Here is a 21769-nt window from a genome sequence, read left to right as displayed (position 1 = left end):
AGCTCTTCAGTGTGAACAGGATCAGGGACCACTTAAGTCGCATTCATTATGTTTAAGTATTTATGAGCTGATAAATATTAAACAGCTGCTCTCTGGAGTTCAAGTCTGAGCGAACCGATCAAAACACCGTGCACGCAATGGCTGTGGCCGTGCCGCTGGGGCCATGGGATGCACTGCACCACGGATGGCTTCGCATGGGTGCCTGCAGCCTCCTGCTGATCGGCGGCGGGTGTCTCCTGGCACCTCCCAGCATCCTGTGCCTGTGCTGCCAGCTTCACTGCAGGGGCACAAATCCTGTGGGTCACCCCATGGCTGCTGCAGGCTTGCTTTGTGTGGGCACAGCCAGCATCTGTCCCTCCACGCTCCACTGTGATGCTGCAGCTGGGTTAGAAAAGCGCAGCTGAAGCTGGTGGCATTTACCTGGCAGCGGGACGAGGGTTTGTGCAGAGACCGTCCGTTCCCAGGCGATTATGTGTCAAGGAGGTGAGCGCCCTGCCTGCCCCTGCACTGCTGGGGGAGACAGTCAGAAGCCCAAGGTCCCTGGCTGTACTGGAGCCCTCTGCCGCTCCTGGTTTTGGGGTTCCACGGCTGTCTGGGTGCTGAGACTGGTCTCTGCATCCCACAGCACCCCGTGGCTGCGGCTCCTCGGGGCCCTGCCCGTGCCTGCAGGAGGAGCAGCTTATGAGGGGTTTGCTCACCGTGGGCAAGCTGTGGTGTGCAAGCTGTGGTGTGCAAGCCACAGCTGCTTCCCGGGCATGCCAAGCACTCCTGCCAGAGGTGCGGGCTGGGGCTTTCCCCTGGGAGGGAGGGCTGTGGGGCTGGGATGGTCCCTCTGCACTGCATTCTTCCCGTGGCTCGTGGGGCGTTCACGCAGGTGATGGGCGGCTCAGGCCCCTTTGCCAGCACGGCGGCTGCAGGGCAGCACTGTGTCCCTGACTCCCAGCTCCAGTTCTGGCATCCTGTTACTGCCGCCCAGCCCTCCTCCGTGGGTGAACTGGGTTCAGCACGTTGAACCTGGCACACATGTTAATCAGGTCAGCAAGAGGTCCTCTTGTCCTCCTGTCTTTGGACTCTTCACGGCTTTGCAGTATGCTCTGGCGAGGCTCTCTGTCATCCTTTACAGAGAAATAGTTGCCTTAAGTCACATACCTTCCGGCCCAGTAAAAATTATACAGCGGTCGTTACAATTTACATGCTGGCTTATAAAATTTGCACTTAAGAAAGCATTTTCCTCCCGACTGTTACAGCTGTTTAATGGTGTGGGAGCCGCTCAGGGCAGCAGCTGGACAACGCAGGACACGCTTTGCACAAAGCCAGTTCCTTGTGGTTGCACTGTGGGAGTCCCTCCTGCTCAGGGCCTTACCGAACATCTTGTGAGCGGATGCGAATGGTCACAGACTGCCTGATGGAGGGCCCCAACGCGCACCCCTTGACATCCCCGCTCCTCCAGGGATGCGGGCACAGCACTGGGACCCTCCTGCTCCCTGGAGGTGAGGGTGGCAATGCCAGCACGCCAAGCACTGCTGCTAACTGCTGCCCGGCTGGGGAGGCTGTGCCAGAGCCCCCCTCCCTGGGCGGCTGGACACACTCCTCTGCTTTAGGTGTTGCCAAACACACTATGGCTGGACCTTGAGCCAGCCCCATGCTTTCACGCAACAGCTCTCCCCTCTTCCTGACCGCGGCCCTCTTGCCTTGGCTGGATCTCACAGTGCTGCAAAGCCAGAGCTCTGAGCAGATTTAGCCACTGGGAGTGGATTAGTCCAGCTAAGCTGGCCTGCTTGAAATCACACCATTGTGTCTGGTGGGACCAACTGACATTTCGGGGTCCTTGAGGGGAAGAGGGGGCCAGTGATACACCGTGGTGCTCACAGAGACCCTCCATGCTTGGGAAGCCGTGGCTGGAGCAGGACCCGTGCTCAGGAGATGTGGTGCTTTTTCGCAGTGTGGATGTGGGTGACTGTCCTGGGAGCAAGGGAAGCACCCCAGCCCTGCCCGCTGGCTCTGCCTGCCCCTCGGCTTGCAGGTCAGGGACGCATAGAATCTATGAGGTTGGAAAAGACCTGTAAGAACATCAAGCCCAACCATCAACCCAACACCACCAGGCCTCCTAAACCGTAACCATAAGGTAGCCCAGGCTGCTTCCCAGGAGCCCCTGCCTGCACAGAGTCCGGGGCAGCAAGGCAGGGGTGGTGTGTGGCTTGCAGGAGCTGGCAAGAGGTGTTCTGGGGCCCCTGGGCCCCTGAGCTGGCTCTTGTGTTCAGAGCAGTGGCTCTGGCCCCCCACATTCCCTGGGCTGGGGGCATTCATGGCAGGGAGGACCCACACTGGCTGAGCCAGGCGAGCTCTATTTGGCAGCCCCTCTGCTCGGTGTCGGTGTCACCGAACCACCACCGCTCCAAGTCCTTACCAAACCCCCTGCCCTGCCTCTTTGGAATGCAGATCGTCTACTCCAAGGCTTTTTAAGCCTCGGTTTAAGAGCTCCTAATGTGATAAGCATTTTCAGTACAGCCCTTCCTGAGCCCTCATTTGCTTACCCTTTGGAAATCTAATACTTGATTTAAGCACATTTCTGCTCCTTCCATTTGTAAGGACAAATGTAAAGTAATTGTTTGATATTGCAGCGGTTTCCTCAGGCTCCAGCTCTAATTTCCCACTAATACAGTATTGTCAGGGGGATCAATCTAACCCAGCACCTTCTGCCTCCTTGGAGTGGATTGGAAATGACTTTTCTACTGCAAGGCTGAGATTTGTGAGCCTTGCTGTGAATGTTTTTCTTCTTTAAAGGAAAAAATCATACAAGAAAATATCCCATCTTCTTGCAGATGGCCATTAGTCCCCTGCTCTCCCTCTGCCTGTCCCCAGCTGGCTCTGGGTACCCTCACTGCGGGGTCCCCCCGCAGCTCCTGTGGCTGCTGCTGGATGATAGCAGAAGAGATGCAGATAGGGCTCTATTAGATGCCCATTAGTTACCTCCAATTTTTTCCTGTTCAAGCCTGTTGGACAGTAATCACTTCTAGTAAGGCCTGTTAAGCTGGTCCGGGGTTGTGTCGCATCCCCGCATGCCCACCGGGCATTGCTCCGAAGCATCCCCCAGCCCTGTCCAGAGGACAGAGGGTGTCTGGGGCCGTGGCTCCCTGCACTCACCTGGTCCTTGGTCCTGCTGGCACAGGGCTCTGGACACATGGACAGATCGCCTGGGGTCTCCAGCAGCCCCGCGGCTGACCCCTCCCCAGGGAAGCCTGCGGTGCATATGGGGAGCACTGAGGGCGAGGTGGGGAGAGCAGCCTTGTCCTAGACTGAGCCCCCCCAGTCCCGCCCAGCCATGCCCCCCTTCTGGGCACTCGTCACAGCCCCCGCGCCAGCGTGTCCCAGGGCGTGTGGACCCAAGTGGCTGCTCGGGTGGGCTCAGGCCGATCTCCCCGTTTGCCTTGTGCAGCCCCAGCAGAAAGCACAGGTTTCAGAGAGAAACGTGTCCAAAAGCCTGCCTCTGTGACCCACCAGCTCTGGTGGTGCCTGTCCCCCACACTGCAGGGTCACACTGCGCCCTCCTGGGTGACAGCCACCCTGAGGGAAACCGCCCCCCCCCTTCTTTTGCCGCTCTCCCAAGGCACTTTCCCTGTGGCCCTGGTGCTGCCGGAGGATGAGGTTCAGTGGGGCTGGCTGGGAATCACCCTTGCTGTGCCCAGTTCCACGCTGGCAGCAGGCAGAGGGGGCCTGGGAAGGGGTTTTTGTCCCTCTCCTGTCATACCCTGGGCTGTTCTGCCACCGAGCACGTGGGGATCTAGCAGCTGCCAGCGCCCCGAGCGTCAGTGCTGCTGCAGCACCCATGCTGCGCCAGCAAATGTGGTGGGAGCCTCCCAGCCCGTCCAGCTGCAAAACAGCACCGACACCAGCTTGCGCAGGTGTGGGGGAGAGGCTGAAGGGTCGGGCTGAGATTTAGATGCTAGTGGTAAATTGCAACCTTTGACAGAAATGCCTGAGATTTACTACGAAAATCAATAGATGATTCAAACAGTCCAGCACTCAGAAAGGCAAATAACACCGCTCCAACAAGAGCCTTTATTGATATTCATGAACAGTGGTGCTCATTACAGGGCCTGCTAACAGGTTTGTAAGATGGATTGCTGCAGGATGGGATGGAGCTACGTGTGTGCATCCACAGAGCGGGCACTCTCCTGGCAGGCTGGGACACTGCCTGGCCATGATCAGTAGCTCATCCCTGTGGCTGAGCCCCGCAGGAGCGGTCTGGGCCCCCGGCTGCCCACGACATGCTGAGCCGGGAGCACGGTGATGCTGTGCCTGGCTCCGAGCGCCCAAGGATGCAGCCCATCAATCTCAGCTCCGGGCAGAATGCTGAGCTGGGAGAATTCCCCATCCCCGAACGTGCCGGCAGTCAGAGGGCGGCTGCGCCCGGGATCAGCTCAGCACGGTGTGGGGAGGTGTGGTGCTCACAGGAGGGGCAGCGACGGGCCTTGGCGGGGTTCGGGGACCAGCGGCTGGGCTGGCGCTGAGGGTGCACCCGCAGGGAGCAGGGCTGGGGTGCAGCAGGGGGGTGGGGGGCCCTGCTCCAGCCCTGCTTGGAGAAGGTGCGGCAGCTCCCAGCTGGCACTGTCATGCTGTGGCTGGGCGAGACCGCGTCGGAGCTGCCCGGGGCACATGCACCTTGAGGCACATCCCCAACGCCCGGCCGTGGGTGCTGCGGCTGCTGCTCTGCTCTGTGCAGCTGAGGCAGGGCAGGAGGGAGCTCCTGCAGAGCCTGCCCATGGTGCAGCACCTCCACCGCGGCTGGCTGCAGCCGCTGGGGAGGTAAATCAAAGGACAACCGTGACTAATGCAACGGAGGTGTGCACAGGCCGGGGGGCCATCCAGCAAAGTGGGCAGCACTTGACATTTCAGTGTAATTGTGGGCTCCTATAGAACAGCCCATTAAGTTCAACCATAAATTACTGCTGCTTGCGTCTAATGCAGTGCCCACCCCGCCGGCGCCTGGCAGGAGGCGGCATTAACCCCGGCCTCTTCCAGCACTCCGGAGCAGTGCTGCCACCCCTGTGCAGGGCTGTGCCACAGGTGGCCCCCTCGCTGCGCTGGGCTGATCTGCTGCCCTGCGCTGAGCACCGTGCCCGCCGCCTCGCCTGACCCGCCGGTGCAGTGAGCGGGGCTCTGCACAGCCCCCGGCAGCACCGCACGGGCAGCGGTGCAGCACGGGGCTGCCCAGCCTTGCCCCAAGAAAAGCCCATGCATACGGACCAGTGGAAGCCACTTTTATTTACACAAAGGGATCACATGCTGAACAAGGAAACTAGTGCCACTAAAGTACCCGTAACAGCAGGATTCTGTGCTTTATTCACAGGACAAAATATCAGTACAACATTTTTCATAGACTTCTTTTTCAAGCAGATACATCTCACAGTCCTTATGGTTCACACTGCGCTTAAGTGACGAAAGGCAAAGCGGAGCAGCCGGAGCTCTGCCCGCCCCAGCACCGCAGCAGGACACGGCCCCGCGGGGACAGTCCCACGGCTGCTGCTCACATTTAGGGGGTGCCCGGGAGTGCTGGTTTCCTTCAAGACACAGAGGAGGGATGTGCCTTGGAGCAGCCTGTAAATGGGCTGCAAGATGGGGCTATCACCATGGCCCCAGGGACCTCACAGTGGTAAAAGCAAATGGGACCCCACGGCGTGATCTACGGCACCGCTGACCCGCTGGGATGGGCAGTGCCTGCCGGGCACTCACCCCCCGGTGGCTGCAGCACGACTCTGTGTCTTCCCCTTCTCGGCTTGCCCTGGAGCATCCCAGCCTCCCGAGGGCTGGGGGAGCCCCTTGCCTGCCTCTGCTCACGGATTCTGTGCTTCAGCAGGACGGGCTGGCCAGGGCGTCCTGGCTCCAGCCCCCCTGGGTCCCCCTCATGGAAGACTGCAGCCTCACGTCACTGCGGCTCGGCTCCCAGATGCTTATTCCCACCTGAAGTCCTGCCCAACTGTTTCATAGAATTTGATATTATAAGGTCTATAAAAGTCCCGAAGCTGCTCGATCACCTCGGGATCTATCTGCACGTGAGTCCTGCCTTTGGACTTGCCCAGGCAGCGAGGCAAGCCGCTGCTCTCTGACTTTTTCAGGCAAGGAAAACCTTTTGTCTTGTTGAAGTAGAAGTGCTTGTCTGTGATAACCCGTTTGATGCCCAGGAAGTCCTGGACTTTGCCCATCTCCCCAGCTGGGTCCGTGATCAGCTTCTCCCCGCTGACAAAGTGGATCTGGGAGAGGGGGAAGTACTGGAGCCAGCTCTCCAGGTGCACGGCGTACATCCCAATGCGGATGGCATTCCAGGACGTGTCCACCAGCCCCAGGCTGCGGTTGCGGAAGGAAAGCCCCTCGAAGGTGGGGATGTCCGGCTTCTTGGAGAGTGTCTGCGTGTAGTCAGAGATGGCCCGGGTGACCGGGTTCCTCACCACCACAATCAGCTTTGTGTCCCGGGACATGTTGAAGATTCGTCGTGGTGCCTCCTTGGTGACGAAGTAGCTGGGGGTCTTCTCCACTGTGATCTGGCTGTCGAGTGTTCGCGGCATCAGGCTCCTGCAAGCGAAGCAGAGGGTGATGGTGAGGAAGGAGCTGGGCAAGGCACGGCGCTGGGAGGTAGTGTCCGCAGTGTGGGGCTGGCGTGGTGTCCCCTCCTGGCAGGGACAAGGCAGGCACAGCTCCCTCCTGCAGTGCTGCAGAGGGCCCCTGGCCATGACCATCTCCCGGGTCCATCCCAGCCCAGCCCCAGGGGACCCTCCATGCAGGCAATGGGGGCACCGGCAGCCCCGCTGGCAGAGCAGCCAGTGGAGATGCTAAGCTCCCGGGGAGGGCAGAGCCAGGCAGGATGGAGGGCAAGGGTATGGCCAGACTGCTGGGGACCCCACGGTTAGTAAAATATCAATGTAAGGAAAGTGCCAGCGCTCAGTCTGCAGCCGGGAGGGGAGCAGGTCCTGCGACCCGCCCCAGTCCTAGCCCAGACACGTTACCCAGCAGACAGTCTCTGCTAGTGTCTGTGCTCAGCCCTTGATGCCTGTTCCTACACCAGCTGCCATTTGCAAAAGAAATTACAGCGGCTCCTTCCGGAGTTACTGCAATTACCCAGCGTCTCTCCTCCCCAAATGCATTACAGGGCACCCCTGGGCCACCGGCACTGCCGCGAGCACCGTGCCAGGGGCAGAGGACGGCGCCATCCCAGGGGTGTGCTGGCCTCCAGCACCCATCCAGAGCACAGTCCCCTCGTCCTTCTGCCCTCGTCCTGGAGGCAGACAGGCAATCAGCGCTGCCTGCACGCAACCCTTACGCCCAGTGACGGCAAAGGCTGCTGACACAGGAGCGCGGTGGCTGTGTGATGCCACCACAAGAAGCTGTGGGGAGTGATGGCTGCGTCCCTGGGTGCGGTGCTGCTCCTCTGGCGGGACCTGGGAGCAAGGGGCTGCCCAGGGACACGGGGCTTGTGCCCACGAGGGTACTGCCCACCCTGCCAGGGGCTTGGCCAGGCCCAGTGGCTCTGAGATGGGGTCCTGCATGCACCCGGCTGTTCCTAGCACAGAGAGCTGGGCTGCAAGGCCAGGGAGGGAGCACCAGGCTAGGGGAAAAATGTAGTGTCCCTGCAGCCCAGATAGCATTAATTAAATAATTTGCTTTGACATGTGAACATCCAAATCAAATAAAAACTAATGGGATGGAAAGATTTATAAATTGTTCTTGTATTACTACAGTAAACTATCAAATCCATCTCAGCCAGATTCACGGCGCCGTGGGTCCCCTGGATGGAGCGGGCAGGGAGCAGGCAGGGATCACCGGCAGCCAGGACAAGGCCAGCGCCCTGCAGGTACCGACTGGCACCAGCACCCACAGCGGGAGCGTGCTGCTGCCACGACAGCTCTGGGCACGCAGGAGCCCTCCCAGCAGCAGCGCTGCAGCAAGCTGAGCGCCTGCCCTGGGGCTGCTGCCCTCCCGCCCCAGCCCCTTGGCGAGAGGCGCAGGCTAGAAGGGCACCTTCTAGTGCAATTTGTTCATTGCTCGGAAGCATCTGCTACTTTTCCCACGTTGCAGTACAAGTTGGTGGCTCGTGTTCATAAATTGGGCTGGTTTGCAATCAGCTGTGCAGCAGAACACAGGCTGAGACGCAGGCAGGCACTGCCTGGGGAGAGCTTTATGGGGAACTGTGAAAAGTGTCTCCAGGAGTGGGGTTTTTTAAATTATTTTTTTTTAAACAGAGCCTGTATATTGAAGGTGAGGCATCCACACGTGCCCAGCACAGAGCAGCACACTGGCTGCTGGGAGCCTAGGGGCAGCCCGGCCACAGGGACTCCAGGGAGCAGAAGGGGTGTCCCTGGGTCTGTCACCTCCCGCTGCACCTTTCTGGGGGCACAGCAGGGCTCTTCCAAGAGGAAGGGGTGAGCACAGCCTGCTCACTCCCCGTCACAGGCCCAGGGAGGTGCTCTGGTACACAGCAAGCACATCGCGGTGAGGGGGACCGGCAGCCCCGCGGCTCTGGCAGCAGCCGCGGTGCGAGCAGGCGCATCGTTAACTCCGCTCATGGGGCTCCTTGTGAGCCCCCCGCTCCCCCACAACGCACATCCCTGGGACCCGGGGAAGGAGGCTGGGGAGGAGCTGGTGACAACAGTCACTTTAATAGACCTGGATCTATGGATGTCTGGGTAACCCAGCGACGCCTCGGGACAGAAGCAGTCAGGGAAAGCAAACATCAGCAACCCTGTCTGCAGCAATTCAGCGGGAGAGAGCGAGGCACTGATTTATTCATGGGATAAACCCTGCACAACCGCCATGGCCATGCTGCCTCGCTGTCGTGCTGCAACGTGGGTGTTTCCGAGAGCTGCATCAGCCCAGTGACTGAAACCAGAAGTCATTGCAGGGTCCCTAAAGCACGGTCCACAGCCACCGGCTTTGGGGCTTGCTCTGTAGAAAGAAACCCGATGAAAGACATAATTGGGAGGAGACACAACAGCAGCCCACAACATCCTGCATGACAAGGGGGCTGTGGTGGAAGAGCCGGAGCATCGCAGGGGGCGGCAGCACGTGCCGGTGGCAGCGGGTCCCTGGTGGACCGCGACACTCCTCGTGAAGGTGACGTGGGGACAAGAAGAGACCGTGACCCAGGGGGACTGGATGAGCAGCTGGAAGAGACCTGTGCTGAGATACTACAGAGATCTGTGCCAGGCTGCCGGGGAGCTGCAGGAGATGATGGCCGAGGCTGTCCTCGTTGCCCCAGGCGCTGGCACAGGGACATGGTCCCCATGTGGCCCTGGAGCTGCTGCCCCCAGGCAAGGGGACGGGGGCTGCCTCTCCTGGGGCAGCATGGCAGCCAGCCTGTGCATCCTCATGTGTTCTAGACCAGTTTCTTCATTTAAAAGAGAACAAACTAATTCATTAGCATAAATTAACAGGGCTGTTTTACAGAGGTACCTGAGCACTGACGTGGCTTAATTGGCCTTTCCCACTGCTCCGCTTCAAACCCCATAAATCCCGATTACGGTTCCCATTGTTTAATGACTGTCAGGAAATGCTAATTTAGCGGCAGGCACCACGGCTTTATCTCCGTATCACAAACAAGTTTCATCATAAATCAGCGCGGGACAGCTTTATAAGTGATTCACTATTACAATATATTGGTGGAGAATCATAAAACTGCTGTTTCATTAATGGCTCATCTTCAGGCTTGTTAGACCTTCATTACGTGAGCTATTAGGTCCATGTATTCAAAAAATGAAATTACAGGTTCTAATCCATTATGAAAAACACAAAATCTCTGCATAGTAAATTACTGAAATGAGACAGGAGTTGTTGTTTTGTTTTTTTTTTAATGGACTCCCAGCGTTTGTTGCTCCTGAACAACAGAGACTGCTGAGACAACAAAACACAACCCAAATAGATAAATAAATCACCAGTGAAACCATGCAAGGGAGAGAAATGTCACCCAGGCATTCATCTTTACGTTACCGGCGGGATCCCCAGGGCTGCAAGAGCAGGGAAACGCATCGCAAACCTAATTACAGTTGTCTTTAAAATGATATTTTTGGACTTCTGCATTCACAGAGTTATTTGCATACAAATAGCATGTCACATAGTTTTAAGCCCAAGACTCGTGTGTTTAGGTGAAGGCTCTCGGTAGCTGGCTCGCGGTGCCGCGCAGCCAGGGCTCAGGCAGGAGCCGCTCCAGCTGCTTCGGGGACCTGTCCTGGGCGCCTGCGACTTTGCTAGAGATCCCCAGCCGGGCTCGGCAGCGGCTCCTGGCACACGCCGCACGAGCTGCCGCCAGAGCTGCCGCCAGCACGGTGCCGGTGATGCACTGGTGACACGGACGGGGAGGGGTGGCTGGAGCACTTGTGGGGTGCAGACACCCAACCTGCCGTTCCTGGGAGAGCTGCTGGGTGCTGAGGGATGGGCAGTGGCCGCCTCCTCCTGCACCAGGGACGAGGACGGTGCTGCTGGGATGGGGATGGCGTGGCTGCCCTTACGACCCCACTAGATAATGGGTCCCCCTTCTGCGGCGGTAGGGGCAGAGGGAGTGGCTTTGGTGGTCCAGGAGGGCAGCGTGAGGCTGCCTCCCTCGGCCCCCAGCCCTCCTCTCCAAGACCCCTCCAGTTTTCCCGCAGCGTGACAGCGCTGGTGTCACACCTCTCCCCATCAGCCTGGTCAGGCTGGAGAAAGACCGAGGCTTTCTCCACCCGGCAGCAGTGCACAAGCCATCCGCACTGTATCCCAGTGATGGGAATCTGTGATGTGGCAGAAACGGAGAAGGGCAAAAACACTGATGCTGAGCGAGTACCAGGGCAGCTCCGCACAGAGATCATTAGGGACGTAGTGGAGCAAACTCCACTTTCACCTTGCAGTGATGCCATGGGCTGGATTGCAGAGCAGCCTGTCCTGCCCCTGCACCCACCTCCCACCCACCACCTGGGAGAGAAAAACCACAAGGGAGGGTCACGAACACGCCCAGCGCCGGCCCAACGCCGCTGCTCTCTGCAGAGGATGCTGTGCTTTGCCCCAGCCCGGGATCCCTGCCCAGGTGAGAGCTGCTCCACTGCCCACACCCACCCGCAGCTGCAACACCAGAGACATGGCCTCGGCCCGTGGAGCATCGCTGCTGGGATGCGCAGGATGGGTCCCCTCCAAAGAGGGACAAGCCTCGGCGGGGGGTGTCGGAAGATCTTGCCAGCAGTAATGGTGGGACACAGCTCACCCCTCATCCCCCGCAGACGCTGTTCAGCAGCCACAGGCTTTTCACTTCATTTGCTTTTCATTGCTCTTGCCAAGAAGGCCGATGCTTTGACCAACAGAGGCATTGAATTATCAGGGGCGTCGCAGCTCTCCCCGGGATGGTCCGTCAGTCAGGGGCTGCAGGCACGTGTGCTGCAGGCACGTGTGCTCGACGGTGCCCCTACAAATACTCCTCTGGGGCCGGGGGCTCCCACGCAGCAGGACCTGCTGGGTGTACCAGGGGGAGTGGGGGACACCCCCGGCACCAGCCAAATCCCCGCTCAGTGCATTAGTCTGGCTGGAGAGACAGCGTTAATTCCTCTTGAATTGGAGATTATTTGCATTATAGTCACTTGCTTCTTAAAGCCCTTTAGTGCCATTTGATATGGGTATTAACGCTCCCTTCCAACCTGCAGATTTGGAGGCTGCGTTTGCTCGTGTTACTGGAGAGGGGACACGCATCAGGTACATCCAGCCACTGGCACGGTCCCAGGAGAGCGGCTGTCCCCTGACATGGCTGAGCCAGTGTCACTACACCCCACCGTGCCTGGGAGCTGGCATGTCCCTGGGCAGCCCCCATGGCCCCACAGCTGTGGGGCGGCAGCAGCAGGGAGCCCAGCCCCAGCTGCAGCAGTGCCAGTGCAAAGGCAGCACGTCGCTCTGAAGGAGTTAACTTTTCAGCAGCACCTTTCCTAGACCTGAATTATTAATTTTCTTATAATCTGCCTTTGGGCATCCCGCGGCCCCTACAACACTCCCACATTAAAGAAACATGTGCTCCCTTGATGGCTGCGCTGCTTTGATGTTGAACATGCGTGAAACACTCTCGAAGGGAGGAATTTGTACAAAAAAATCATCAGACGATTGAGATATTGCAGATAAGCGTGCGTGGCGACAGCGACCATCCGATAATCCTGTTACAGCACTGGCCCCTCCATCCAGCTTGCAGAGCGTGGAGGAGAGCGGGGCAGCTCCCGAGTAAATATGTGCCTGCTGCAGCTCGCCGCGTGCGAGGATGTGGCAGGCGCATCCTGGGATCTCCTTGGAGGCTAGAGACTGGCGTGTGTGCAATCCTGGACTCCATCCACTCAGCGGCATAAAAACAAACAGTTTAATTTGGCAAAAAAAAAAACCCAAGTGCTGGCTCTTGTGACGAGGGCTGTGCGCTTTCCCTCTTCCAGCTGACGTCGCAGGCTCAGCGGCTGCATCTGTGGATGCTGCCCACGCACAGACAGGGAGAGGGGAGCCCACCAGTCTGGGAGCCAAAACCCCCCAGCATAAGGGAGCACCCACTCGCCGCCCTCCCGGCAGGGCCGGACCAGCTGGGGCTGTCGGGGTGGTGGAGCAGCAGCGAGGGTCACTGCTCCCTGTGGCACCAGGGAGCTGGGAGAAGGGTGGGCTGTAAGCGTGCCTCCAGCTGCAGCTTGACATGCCGGAGATGGGCGCAGAACTCTTCCAAGAGCGCAGACTGGCATCAGGATGGTTCTGTGGGACTGCTCCACCTTGACCCGATGGCAGGTCCCCTCCCCATGCCACAGCCTGCCCCCCGCCCCCTCTGTGCGGGAGGGCTGCCTGCCGCACTGCCCCGGCAGGAGCAGGCACGGGCACAGGCAGAATCCCACCGGCAACGACGGAGCGAGCCCAGCTGCTGCACGGCAGTCAGCGCCTCAGCAGGAGCCCAGCCCAAGCTCCCTGCCCGCTGCCAAGGGGGCTCTGCCATGCCGTGCCACGCTGTGCCACTCTGCGGGGGCACCCAGCTGACAGCCACCACCGTCTCTCGGCTGGTGGCCCAGCACTGCCAGGCTCAGCACGACTGCGGATGGCGTCAGTAGATGAAAGCTCAAGCAAAGCTACATGGAGGTTTAAGCAAAACTGGGTCAAGCACGCGAGAAACTGAGGTGTGAGGAAGATAAAAAACTCTCCCTGGCTGAGTGACATTGCAGCGGACGTCTAGGGCACAGGGACGCCCCAGCTGAGAGCTGCACAGCTGGTCCTTTGCAGTGCACGACCCCCGCGAGGAGTTCACGGGGCTAACGGGAATCCCCTGGCCCGGGTCCCCCTGGCGCCGCTGCTGCATCCCCTTCCCTGACCCGCTAAGGCTGGCAGCACTACCACACCGGGGTTGGGGAGAGGGCTGGCCGCGGGAGCAGGGCTCCTGCCAGCGCTGCGCAGCATGGACTCGCTGTGTCCTCCCAGCCCGCACAGTCCAAGAGATGCACCACATCCGTGCCAGGGAAATGGCACCCTGAGGGACCATGGCCCAGGCATCCCCGCTGCCATCGCCCCACGCTACGGCAGCCTCGGATTTAATGATGGATCTCTGCCTTTAATAAATGTTTATGTTCAAAGAATTTACACCAGTGCTCACAGACAGCTAATGAGGGTCATTTCAATGCATAAAAGCAGTGTGAACACAGTAATTAACTTTGTTGCTGATTCATTTTTAATCACTTAAATGCTCCAGAGATTTGTGGTGTCCTTTAAGTCAACAAAATCTTTTCCAGAGGGCACGCTGCCGATGTACGTGAGCCGACACGTAACTCCCCTCTTCCTAAATAACTGTCCAGCACCCACTGAAGGTCCTACAAAGCCAAGCCCAGCACCGATAGGAGTGCACTGGGAAGCGGCAGAAGGCGAGGGCTTCCCAGCGCGGTGCTCACAGAGCCCAGCTCACCAGCCGCCGGGCCGGTGCAGGCAGCCCCCCAGCAAGTGCACGCACCCCAGCCCAGCGGGCGCCCAGCCGTTAGGTGAGGCCCCGTGGCTCAGGGAGAAAGGCTGGGGTCTCCCCCTCTCCCATTTCCAAGGCAACTCCTTCCATTAGTGAAACTTTAAAAATTAATATTAATTTTAAAAAATCACCTAATATTCCCCAGCTGCTGCAGTGATTCCCCAGCTAAAGGCTAGTGTCAGAGATACGTTGCCCACTTGGTGATCAGTGCAAATGGACAGGACAACGTGCCTGCACCAAGGACAAACCACACCGACCCAGCGGCGGGTCCTGGCGTCACACGCCAGCACAGAGAAAGAGCAACTCCAGCCCCGTCCTGCGTGCCTGCTGCCGGGGACGCACCTGGGACGCGGTCACCATGAGGAGGATCCAGGTGCTGCCGCCGCGTGCCTGGGTGGCTGCTGTGCCGCCAGAGGGTCTCGGGCACCGCCTGCCCTGGGAGCCTGCCCTGGTCCCTGCTCCCCGCCCCATGCAGCGGGTAGCGCACACGCCCCAGCCGTCCCCAGAGCACACACCGCACGCAGAGACCGCAGGCAGCGCCTGGCCCCGCCACGGACACCCCGAGTCACCAGGGACCGGCGCCCTTTGCTCATCAGCTTCATGACGCATCCGTGCCCACGACCATGCTGCGTTACGAGCTGGATTTTTGCTACCGAAGCTAAGGTTACAACAAATTGCCGCGTTTACAAACAAGGTCACGGAAGACGGAGCAATAACGCGCATCATTAATATTGAAGGCTTGGCACCCTGCGTGGATCTACCTCCCTGCGTTTCTCCCCAGCGCCTGAGCAGGGGAAGCCCTCCCGGGGCCTGAGTGAGGGTCTCCGCGGCACCGGGGCCCACCTGGAGGAGGGCAGGGCAGGGCAGGAGGGCTGCCTGCAGGCAGAGGTAGGCAAGGCAGCGACCAGGGAACATGCTGCCTGCAGGGCAGCTCCTCACACAAACGTCTTTGCCGGAGGTTTCATACCCATTCCTCAGAGCCAGGGCACCCTCTGAAGTCAAGGAAATTTCAAAGCATCCTTGAAGCTTGCTGCCTTCCTCTCTTCTTACTAATTAACTTTAGCAAAATGCACTGTCAGTCAAGCCCACAAAACAGTCCACGTCGCTGGGCAAAGCCTAATGGGCTCCCATTTGTGTGTGAGCCAACCTGGCCATTAGCAGTGAGCAATTAGCAAGGCGGAGTGCCGGAGCCGGGTTTGCCCGCTCCCTCCTTCCCCTCCCGCAGGCACAGGGACGTGGGGGCGGCGCAGCGATGCCCCCCGTCTGGCGGGGTCTGCGCCCCCAGGACAGCCGCAGTGCCCGCTGCTCAGAGGCCAGCAGTGCTCCTCATGCTGCTGCAGCCCCAGGAGCACCCCGAAACCAAACGCAGCATGGGGGGCATGGGGCAGAGCCCCAGCAGCGTGGGTGCTCCCAGGGACCTGTCGCACTGGCGTGTGGGGAAGCCCAGGCTTGGTCCAAGTGCCATCCTGGGACAGGACTCAGGCAGGTGGATCCACCAGATGGGGCTCACCCCCACGCCAGTGCCTGCCTCCTGCTCAGCTCCTGCCAACAGAGGCACAGCGGAGCCTGCCGGGGCAGGCGCCAGGCTCAGCCTGCAGCTGGACCTGCTAGGAAAAGCCTCACTCCGTGAAAACATTGCTGGAGCATCTGACAGGGTTACCAGGGAATCCTAGGGAGGAAAAGTGTACCCCGAGATGCTGTAATTACAGAGTCACCACTCAAAGTTAACTGCAAATTAAATGGCACCATCCTCCCTGTGTTCTGGAAAATATTGAAGGTTATTGGCACACGCTACCTGCAGCAGGAAAAGCTCTATATTGAACATTTAGTCCAGGATTGGTAATGAATCGATATTCCCCAGTAGCTGGCTGTTTGGTTTCAGTTGTCTTAAAACAGATCTTGCTATAAATACCTTTCCTGTAGTGTAACGGTAATGAGGTGGATTAGAGAGGCTGATGGGAATTGGAAACGGCATGGGTGTTTTGGGTCTGAAGCGGGCGAGCAGGCAGCTCCGGGGTGGAGGTCTGGGGCGGGGGAAAGCAGAGGGGTCTGGCTCTGCCCAGCATGCCATCTCCCAGAGCAGCAGGAGCCAAGGCTGCCTGGGGCGATGGCAGGAGCTGAGACAGGAGGCACCATGAAAACAGCAGCTGTGAGCAAGCACGACATTTGGAGCTGGCAAGGACAGGCAGATCAGGAGGAGATGTCCCCTCCTGCTGGTTCTGCCACCTCCACATCAGACCAACGCTGGGGCAGAGGAAAATGTGGAAAACAGGAACTGATGTTTTCAGAGCATCAGAGGGGCTCAGCTCTCACACTGCTCTCAACTGCATTGAAGACCTACTTGGTCCCTCTGCTCAGCTCCCCACTGGGGCTCAAAATGGGAAGGATGGAGCCGGACGGGGTGCTCGGCTGTCACAGCACCCAGGGGGTCCTGCAAGCGAAGTCTCTGCTCATGATGGGGGACGCCTTTGCCTTTCCACAGCATCTGTGTTCCAGGCTACCTGCAGAGACCCCGCTGCACCACGGTGCTCCCCAAGCATGGGAGCGTCACCTCGCCCTGCCAGGAGCAGCCTCCCTGGCCCGGGGTCCCGGCGGGGCAGCCCTTCAAAGCCAGCTGTTCGTGGTGTCAGCTCTGCCCTTCCCCAGGACACCAGCCATCAGCAGGACCCTGCTCTCCTGCTCCCTTGCGTCTTGGCAGAGCAACAGGAGCTCATCGTGCTGTGGGTTAGACCTGCTCCACATTTAATTGCTCCACTTGCAAGGAGGAAAATCAATTCCACATTTTATACATTAGCAGCCTCTGTGCTTAAGTTTTGGCACATTTGTGAGGTTAAAAAAAAAAAGTAATGAAACCAGGGAAGTGTCATTTAATTGTTTAAGCTGAACTAATTTGGAGGCTCCGCTGCTCCAGCGCGATCTCTCCATCGATCCAGACAAAAAGCCAGGCCCCAGGCAGCACACTGCTCGTCCGGCCACGCTCCCACTGCTGCCCCCGCTGCGCTCAGCAGCTGCCCATCGCCACCGCCACGCACTGTCACAGGCTGCGTCCCTCTGGTCACAGATGAGTCCCTTCACACAGAGGATCCCAGGCTGAACCACGGCTCGGGGCAGGGGGTGGGCTGCTCGGCGCTCACAGCCCCTCGGTGCCGAAGTGTGCACGGAAGGGGGGCACAGCTCCCGCCTCCTGGGCCAGCACCACGCTGGGTGCCCGCAGGTGCCCTTATGTGCCCCAGGCGGGCTCTGTCCTGGGGTGCAGCCCCTTCCCTTCGTTCAGATGGGCTCTGAGGCCCCGGCCCTCCTGCAAGGAGCCACGAGCACTTCTGCAGGAGCAGTGCCACGAAGTTTGGTCCTGCGCTGCCTGCGAGGCTCCCAGCCCCAGACTCCCCGCCCCGACCATGCACATGGGAAGCACAAGAGCCTGGAGAACTCATAGGGCTAAGGACTTCATGGGGGGACCCCAGCTCAGGATGGGGGGGGCTGCTTCTTGGCCAGGCGCTAGGCACACGCGGCTCCCCTCTGAGCAAGGGGCTCAGTCAGGACCCATGTCCTGCTCCATTGCTTGTCCTGCAACCCTGGATGCCCTTTAGAGAAACCGCTGCTGCTACTGTCCTTACAGGCCTGTATTGCAGGGCTGCTCCCAGCTGTTTGCTTTTACGTCATGCAGGATGGGTGAGGGTGTCTGCTGTCCAGGGCAGGGTGGGGGAATGACACAGACCTGCTGGGAGGCAAGAGCAGGCAAAGGACAGTGCTGCAGCTGCTCTCCAAAGGGCAGGAGGAACTGGGCATGCTGCAGGACAGCCTTAGGAGAGGGAAACAGCTCCAGTGAGCCCCACCCGTGCCTGTCCTGGCTCTCCTGTCAGCTGCCACCGGTACCACTGCAAAAGGAGCTGAACATTCCCAGATGCAGGGTCTGCTGTGACCGAGGTACAACACAGGGCAGCAGACCCGCCTGTGTCTGCAGACAGCCCTCCCTGTGCAGTGTCTGATCTACCTCCCTGGGCATGAACACCAACTGGGGCTGGAGCAGCAGCCCAGTGCCCACCAGGCAGGTGCTGCGCAGAGCAGCTCTGACCGGCTCACAGAAACCGGCATCCTCATGCCACAGGCACAACTCAAACCTGCGCAGCAAGGAGACAAACCAGGATGCCAGCAAAGCTGGGAGCAAGCACCACATCATGGTGCTTTCTGACCTGTTTGGCAGCTGATGAGCGCTGCCCTGCTCTGGAACGGGGGACAACTCCGCTGGGAAACCGCTACTGAGATGGAGCAACAAGCGAGCTCGTGCGTGGCCCTGCAGGCTGCCTCTGACCACGACGCTCCAACAACACCGACCGTGCCAGGCGTCCTTTCCCTTGTTGCAAGCTCACATGCACCCTGGGCCAGACCAAGCCCTCCTCTGCCTTCTGAGGCTGATGCCCAGCAAAAGCACCGCAGCCCTGCCCAAGAGCAGCCCAGAGCTCCTGCACCGCTCCACGACGGCACAGCAAACCACCGGTACACTGGGCCGGACACCATGGGGAGCAGGGGGTGAACCACCTGCAGCGCCGAGCATGGGGCCACGGGCAGGGGATGAGCCCATGGGCGCTGTGACCTCCGCACACACAGTACTCACTGCCGCTCCGTGAGCTCCTCGCAAAAGCCTTTACTGAAATTAAAATCCCACCATCTCCTGCTGGAGATGCACTCGCTGTTCTCTGCAAATTATAAGATCTCAGACCCACACTTATCCGAGTTCAGAGAGACGGATGGTGGAGGACAGGGACTGCCCCTCTCACAGTGCCAGAGATAAAACCCGATGGCAGAAGGATGCTGAGGGGCACAGACAGGGCTGCGGCGAGGGTGGCCGACCCGTGAGTTAGCCGTTCACTCGTGTTTCAGAGGCCCCTTCACGCAGGCAAGAGTCTCCTCAGACGGGATGGGAAACCTGTCACCGTCCCGGCTCCAGAGCCCATTCCGGGCAGGGCCCGGGCTCGCCGGGGACAGCCGCCGCGCCGCCGGGCGCTCCAGCAGCCACGTTCCCACGGCGGGAGGGGACGAGCCGCGCGGGGCCGGGGCACGGCTGCGCTGCGGGAGCCACGCCGTCCGCGACCGGGCCCGCAGCAGGACGAGGAAGAGGAGGAGGAGGGAAGACTTCCCGAGCGCGGCCGGGCGGCAGGCTCCGCCGGCAGCACAACGCCGCCCGCTCCCGCCCCGCCGATGCGCCCGGGGAGGCGGCAGCGCCCGCCGCCGGAGGGGAGGGGATGGGGGGGGGAGGGCCGGGGGGACCGGGCGGGGGACCGGGCGGGGCGGGGGCCGGTCCCGCAGCGCCGCCCTCACCTGTACCACTCCAGCCCGCGGTCGTAGTTCCTGTCGAAGAAGTGGGGCTCGGTGCCCAGGGCGCGCACGTCGGGGTGCACCCGGATGAACTCCAGCACGGCGCGGGTGCCGCCCTTCTTGACGCCCACCACGATGGCCTGCGGCAGGCGCTTGGCGCCCGGGCGGGCCGGTCCCGGGGGGCTGCGGGGCGGCGGCGCGGGGGGCTCCCGCGGGCGGCGGGCGGGCGCGGCGCTGCCCGGGGGCTCGGCGGGGGGCGGCCGCCCGCACGGCCGCGACTTCTGCAGAAGTTTCTTGGCGGCGGCGGCGCTGCGGGTGGGCGCGCAGCGGGCGCGGGGCGCGGCGGGGCCGCCGCAGCAGCAGAGGAGGCTGTAGCAGAGGTAGGAGCAGGAGAGAGACAGCGTGAAGAGAACGAGGACCCTCCGCGCCAGCCGCCGGGACGGAGCCGGAGCCGCAGCCGGGGCCCGCCCGCTCGGCGCCCTATGCGCCATGGCTCCATGGGGCCGCGCCGCCGGGCATGGCCCGGCCCGGCCCGGCGCGCCGCTGCCCCCGGGGCTCCGCGGCGGCGGCGCCCCGCACCCTGCGCGGCCGCTCCGGCATGTCCCGCGGCTACGCGGCGGCGCGGCCGGGCCGCCCCGGGGGGCTGCGCCCACCGCCCCGGCCCCTGCGCGCTCGCGGCCCCGCCGCCGCGGCTCCCATCCCCGGCGGCGCGGCTCGGCTCGGCTCGGCGCGGACGGCGGCGGCGGCTCCAACTCCGGCCTCCGCGGGAAGTGCCGGGGCAGAGGCGGCGGCGCTGCTATTTAAGGGGCCGCCTGACGTCAGCTCCTCCCGGAGCCCCCGCGATCGCTCGGCGGCCGCAGCCTCCCCCGGGCCGGGCCAGCGGCACCCGCCGCGCAGAGCCCTCCGCCCGGGAGGGGACGGGGCCGAGCCCGGCCCCGCTGAGCCCGGCCCCGCCGGCGCGGCCCCGGGGCGGGCATCCTGCCCCGCCGGTCTCCCGGGCCCTGCCGCGCCCCTGGGGGTGGAGGCCAGGTATGGGGACACCCGCCACCCTGCCCGGCCCCGCGGGCACCCCTGAACCCGCAGCAAGCCCTCAGCCGCCCAGAGCAGCGGTGCGGGGCCGGGAGCACCTGCGTCCGCCCCCGCAAGCCCCAGGCCGGGAACGCGAAGCGGCACCGAGCCGGGAGCCGGCCGCCGGGGCTCGGAGCGGCGCACGGGCACGGCTGGCAGCGGGCCGGGCAGCTGCTGCCAGCGAGGCAGCGTGCCCGGCCGGTCCCCGGGGATCCTCCTCGCCGGGTGCCGGAGCCGCCCTGCCCTGCAGCCAGCTTTCTCCGAGGGGGGGAACGGGGGGGCACGGAGGGGCCGCCCCGCACGGCAGCAGCGAGTTCTGGCCTCAGCAAGGGCAGGAAGAGCAGCCATTGCCGCTGCGGTGCCGCCGAGCAAGAAGGAAACGCTCGAAAAGGATGCAAGAATTAAATGTTTCTGCCGGGCTGGGGATGTGCAGCTTCGCCTGGGTGGTTTGGGATGCCCTACGAGCACGCTGACCCGGGAAAACCACAAGGCTGGTGCAGGGTATGGGTGCAGGTTGTTGCTCCATCCCTACCCCTCTGGCTCCCTCTGCTTGACACGGCTTCCTTCCCTCTCACACTGTGGCATCCCAGGCTCTGGCTTGGATGCTCGTGCTAAAGCCAAGGGGGTGTGTGCAGCACCACTTGCTTAAACATTAGCAGTCACGGTCGCTGCTTTCTCAGCACAGAAAGCTTCTTCGGCTGCAGAAAACTACTTGTCTTGTTACTTGGGAAGAAGGATGATAATAGAGACGGGCAAAAACACAAACAAGAATGCTGCAAGCTCCCTGGCAGCCAGTCCCAGGAGGAGATGAGGTTTCCTCTGTGCAGCACCCAGGAAAAACGTGGTGCAGATGTAAAGGATGGAAAAGACAGCTGAAAAAGCAGTGCTCTCCACAGCCTCTTCCACCTGCACTGGTGTGGGAGCAGTGGGATGGGACTTCCCTGGGAGTTTAAAAATACTTTCTTAAGGAAGAGTCTGCTGGCTCAGGAGAGCTCTGGAACTGGAGAACAGGGACAGTCCTCGTGGAGCCAACCTCATCATCCCGACATGCCAAAGCGACCCACAGGGGTTTTGCGTTTGGGACTTTCAGTACTGCGTTTGCTGCTCTGTGCACCCCTGTGCAGGTTGAGGCAGAGGGGCAGAGCCATACATCCAGTGTCAGCCTATTCCTGGCTGGTGTAAACTCACCCATGTCTGGTGCTTCCAGCGGGCCACACATCCCCCACCTGAGCCGGCGCAGCACCGAGCAGGGAGGTGGCACTGGCTGAGCCCACGGGGCATCAGCCCCTCGGCAAGGGCATGCTGCCCGGCCCCGGCAGTGATAGCAGGGAGTACGGGAGCGGGGGTACCTGAGGGGCTGGGCATCGGCAGGCTCCCCTTCCAGAGGCACGAGGTGTCCATCACTCAGTTCCGCTCCATGAC

At 61.1% G+C, this 21769-nt stretch overlaps 1 protein-coding gene across 1 annotated transcript; it reads right to left on the bottom strand.

The window, feature by feature from the left end:
* Window positions 1-5250: 5250 nt before the first annotated feature.
* On the bottom strand, window positions 5251-20001 carry HS3ST2 (heparan sulfate-glucosamine 3-sulfotransferase 2). Its single transcript, XM_075104541.1, has 2 exons — window positions 19283-20001; window positions 5251-6570 (listed from the first exon to the last, which is right to left on the bottom strand). Exons 1-2 carry the CDS (start codon window positions 19768-19770, stop codon window positions 5952-5954), a joined length of 1107 nt encoding a protein of 368 aa, XP_074960642.1. The 5' UTR covers window positions 19771-20001; the 3' UTR covers window positions 5251-5951.
* Window positions 20002-21769: the final 1768 nt, after the last annotated feature.

This window comes from Phalacrocorax aristotelis, chromosome 10 (genome assembly GCF_949628215.1).
Source record: "Phalacrocorax aristotelis chromosome 10, bGulAri2.1, whole genome shotgun sequence".
Classification (NCBI taxonomy): Eukaryota; Metazoa; Chordata; class Aves; order Suliformes; family Phalacrocoracidae; genus Phalacrocorax; species Phalacrocorax aristotelis.
This window is presented reverse-complemented; position numbering and strand designations above follow the sequence as displayed.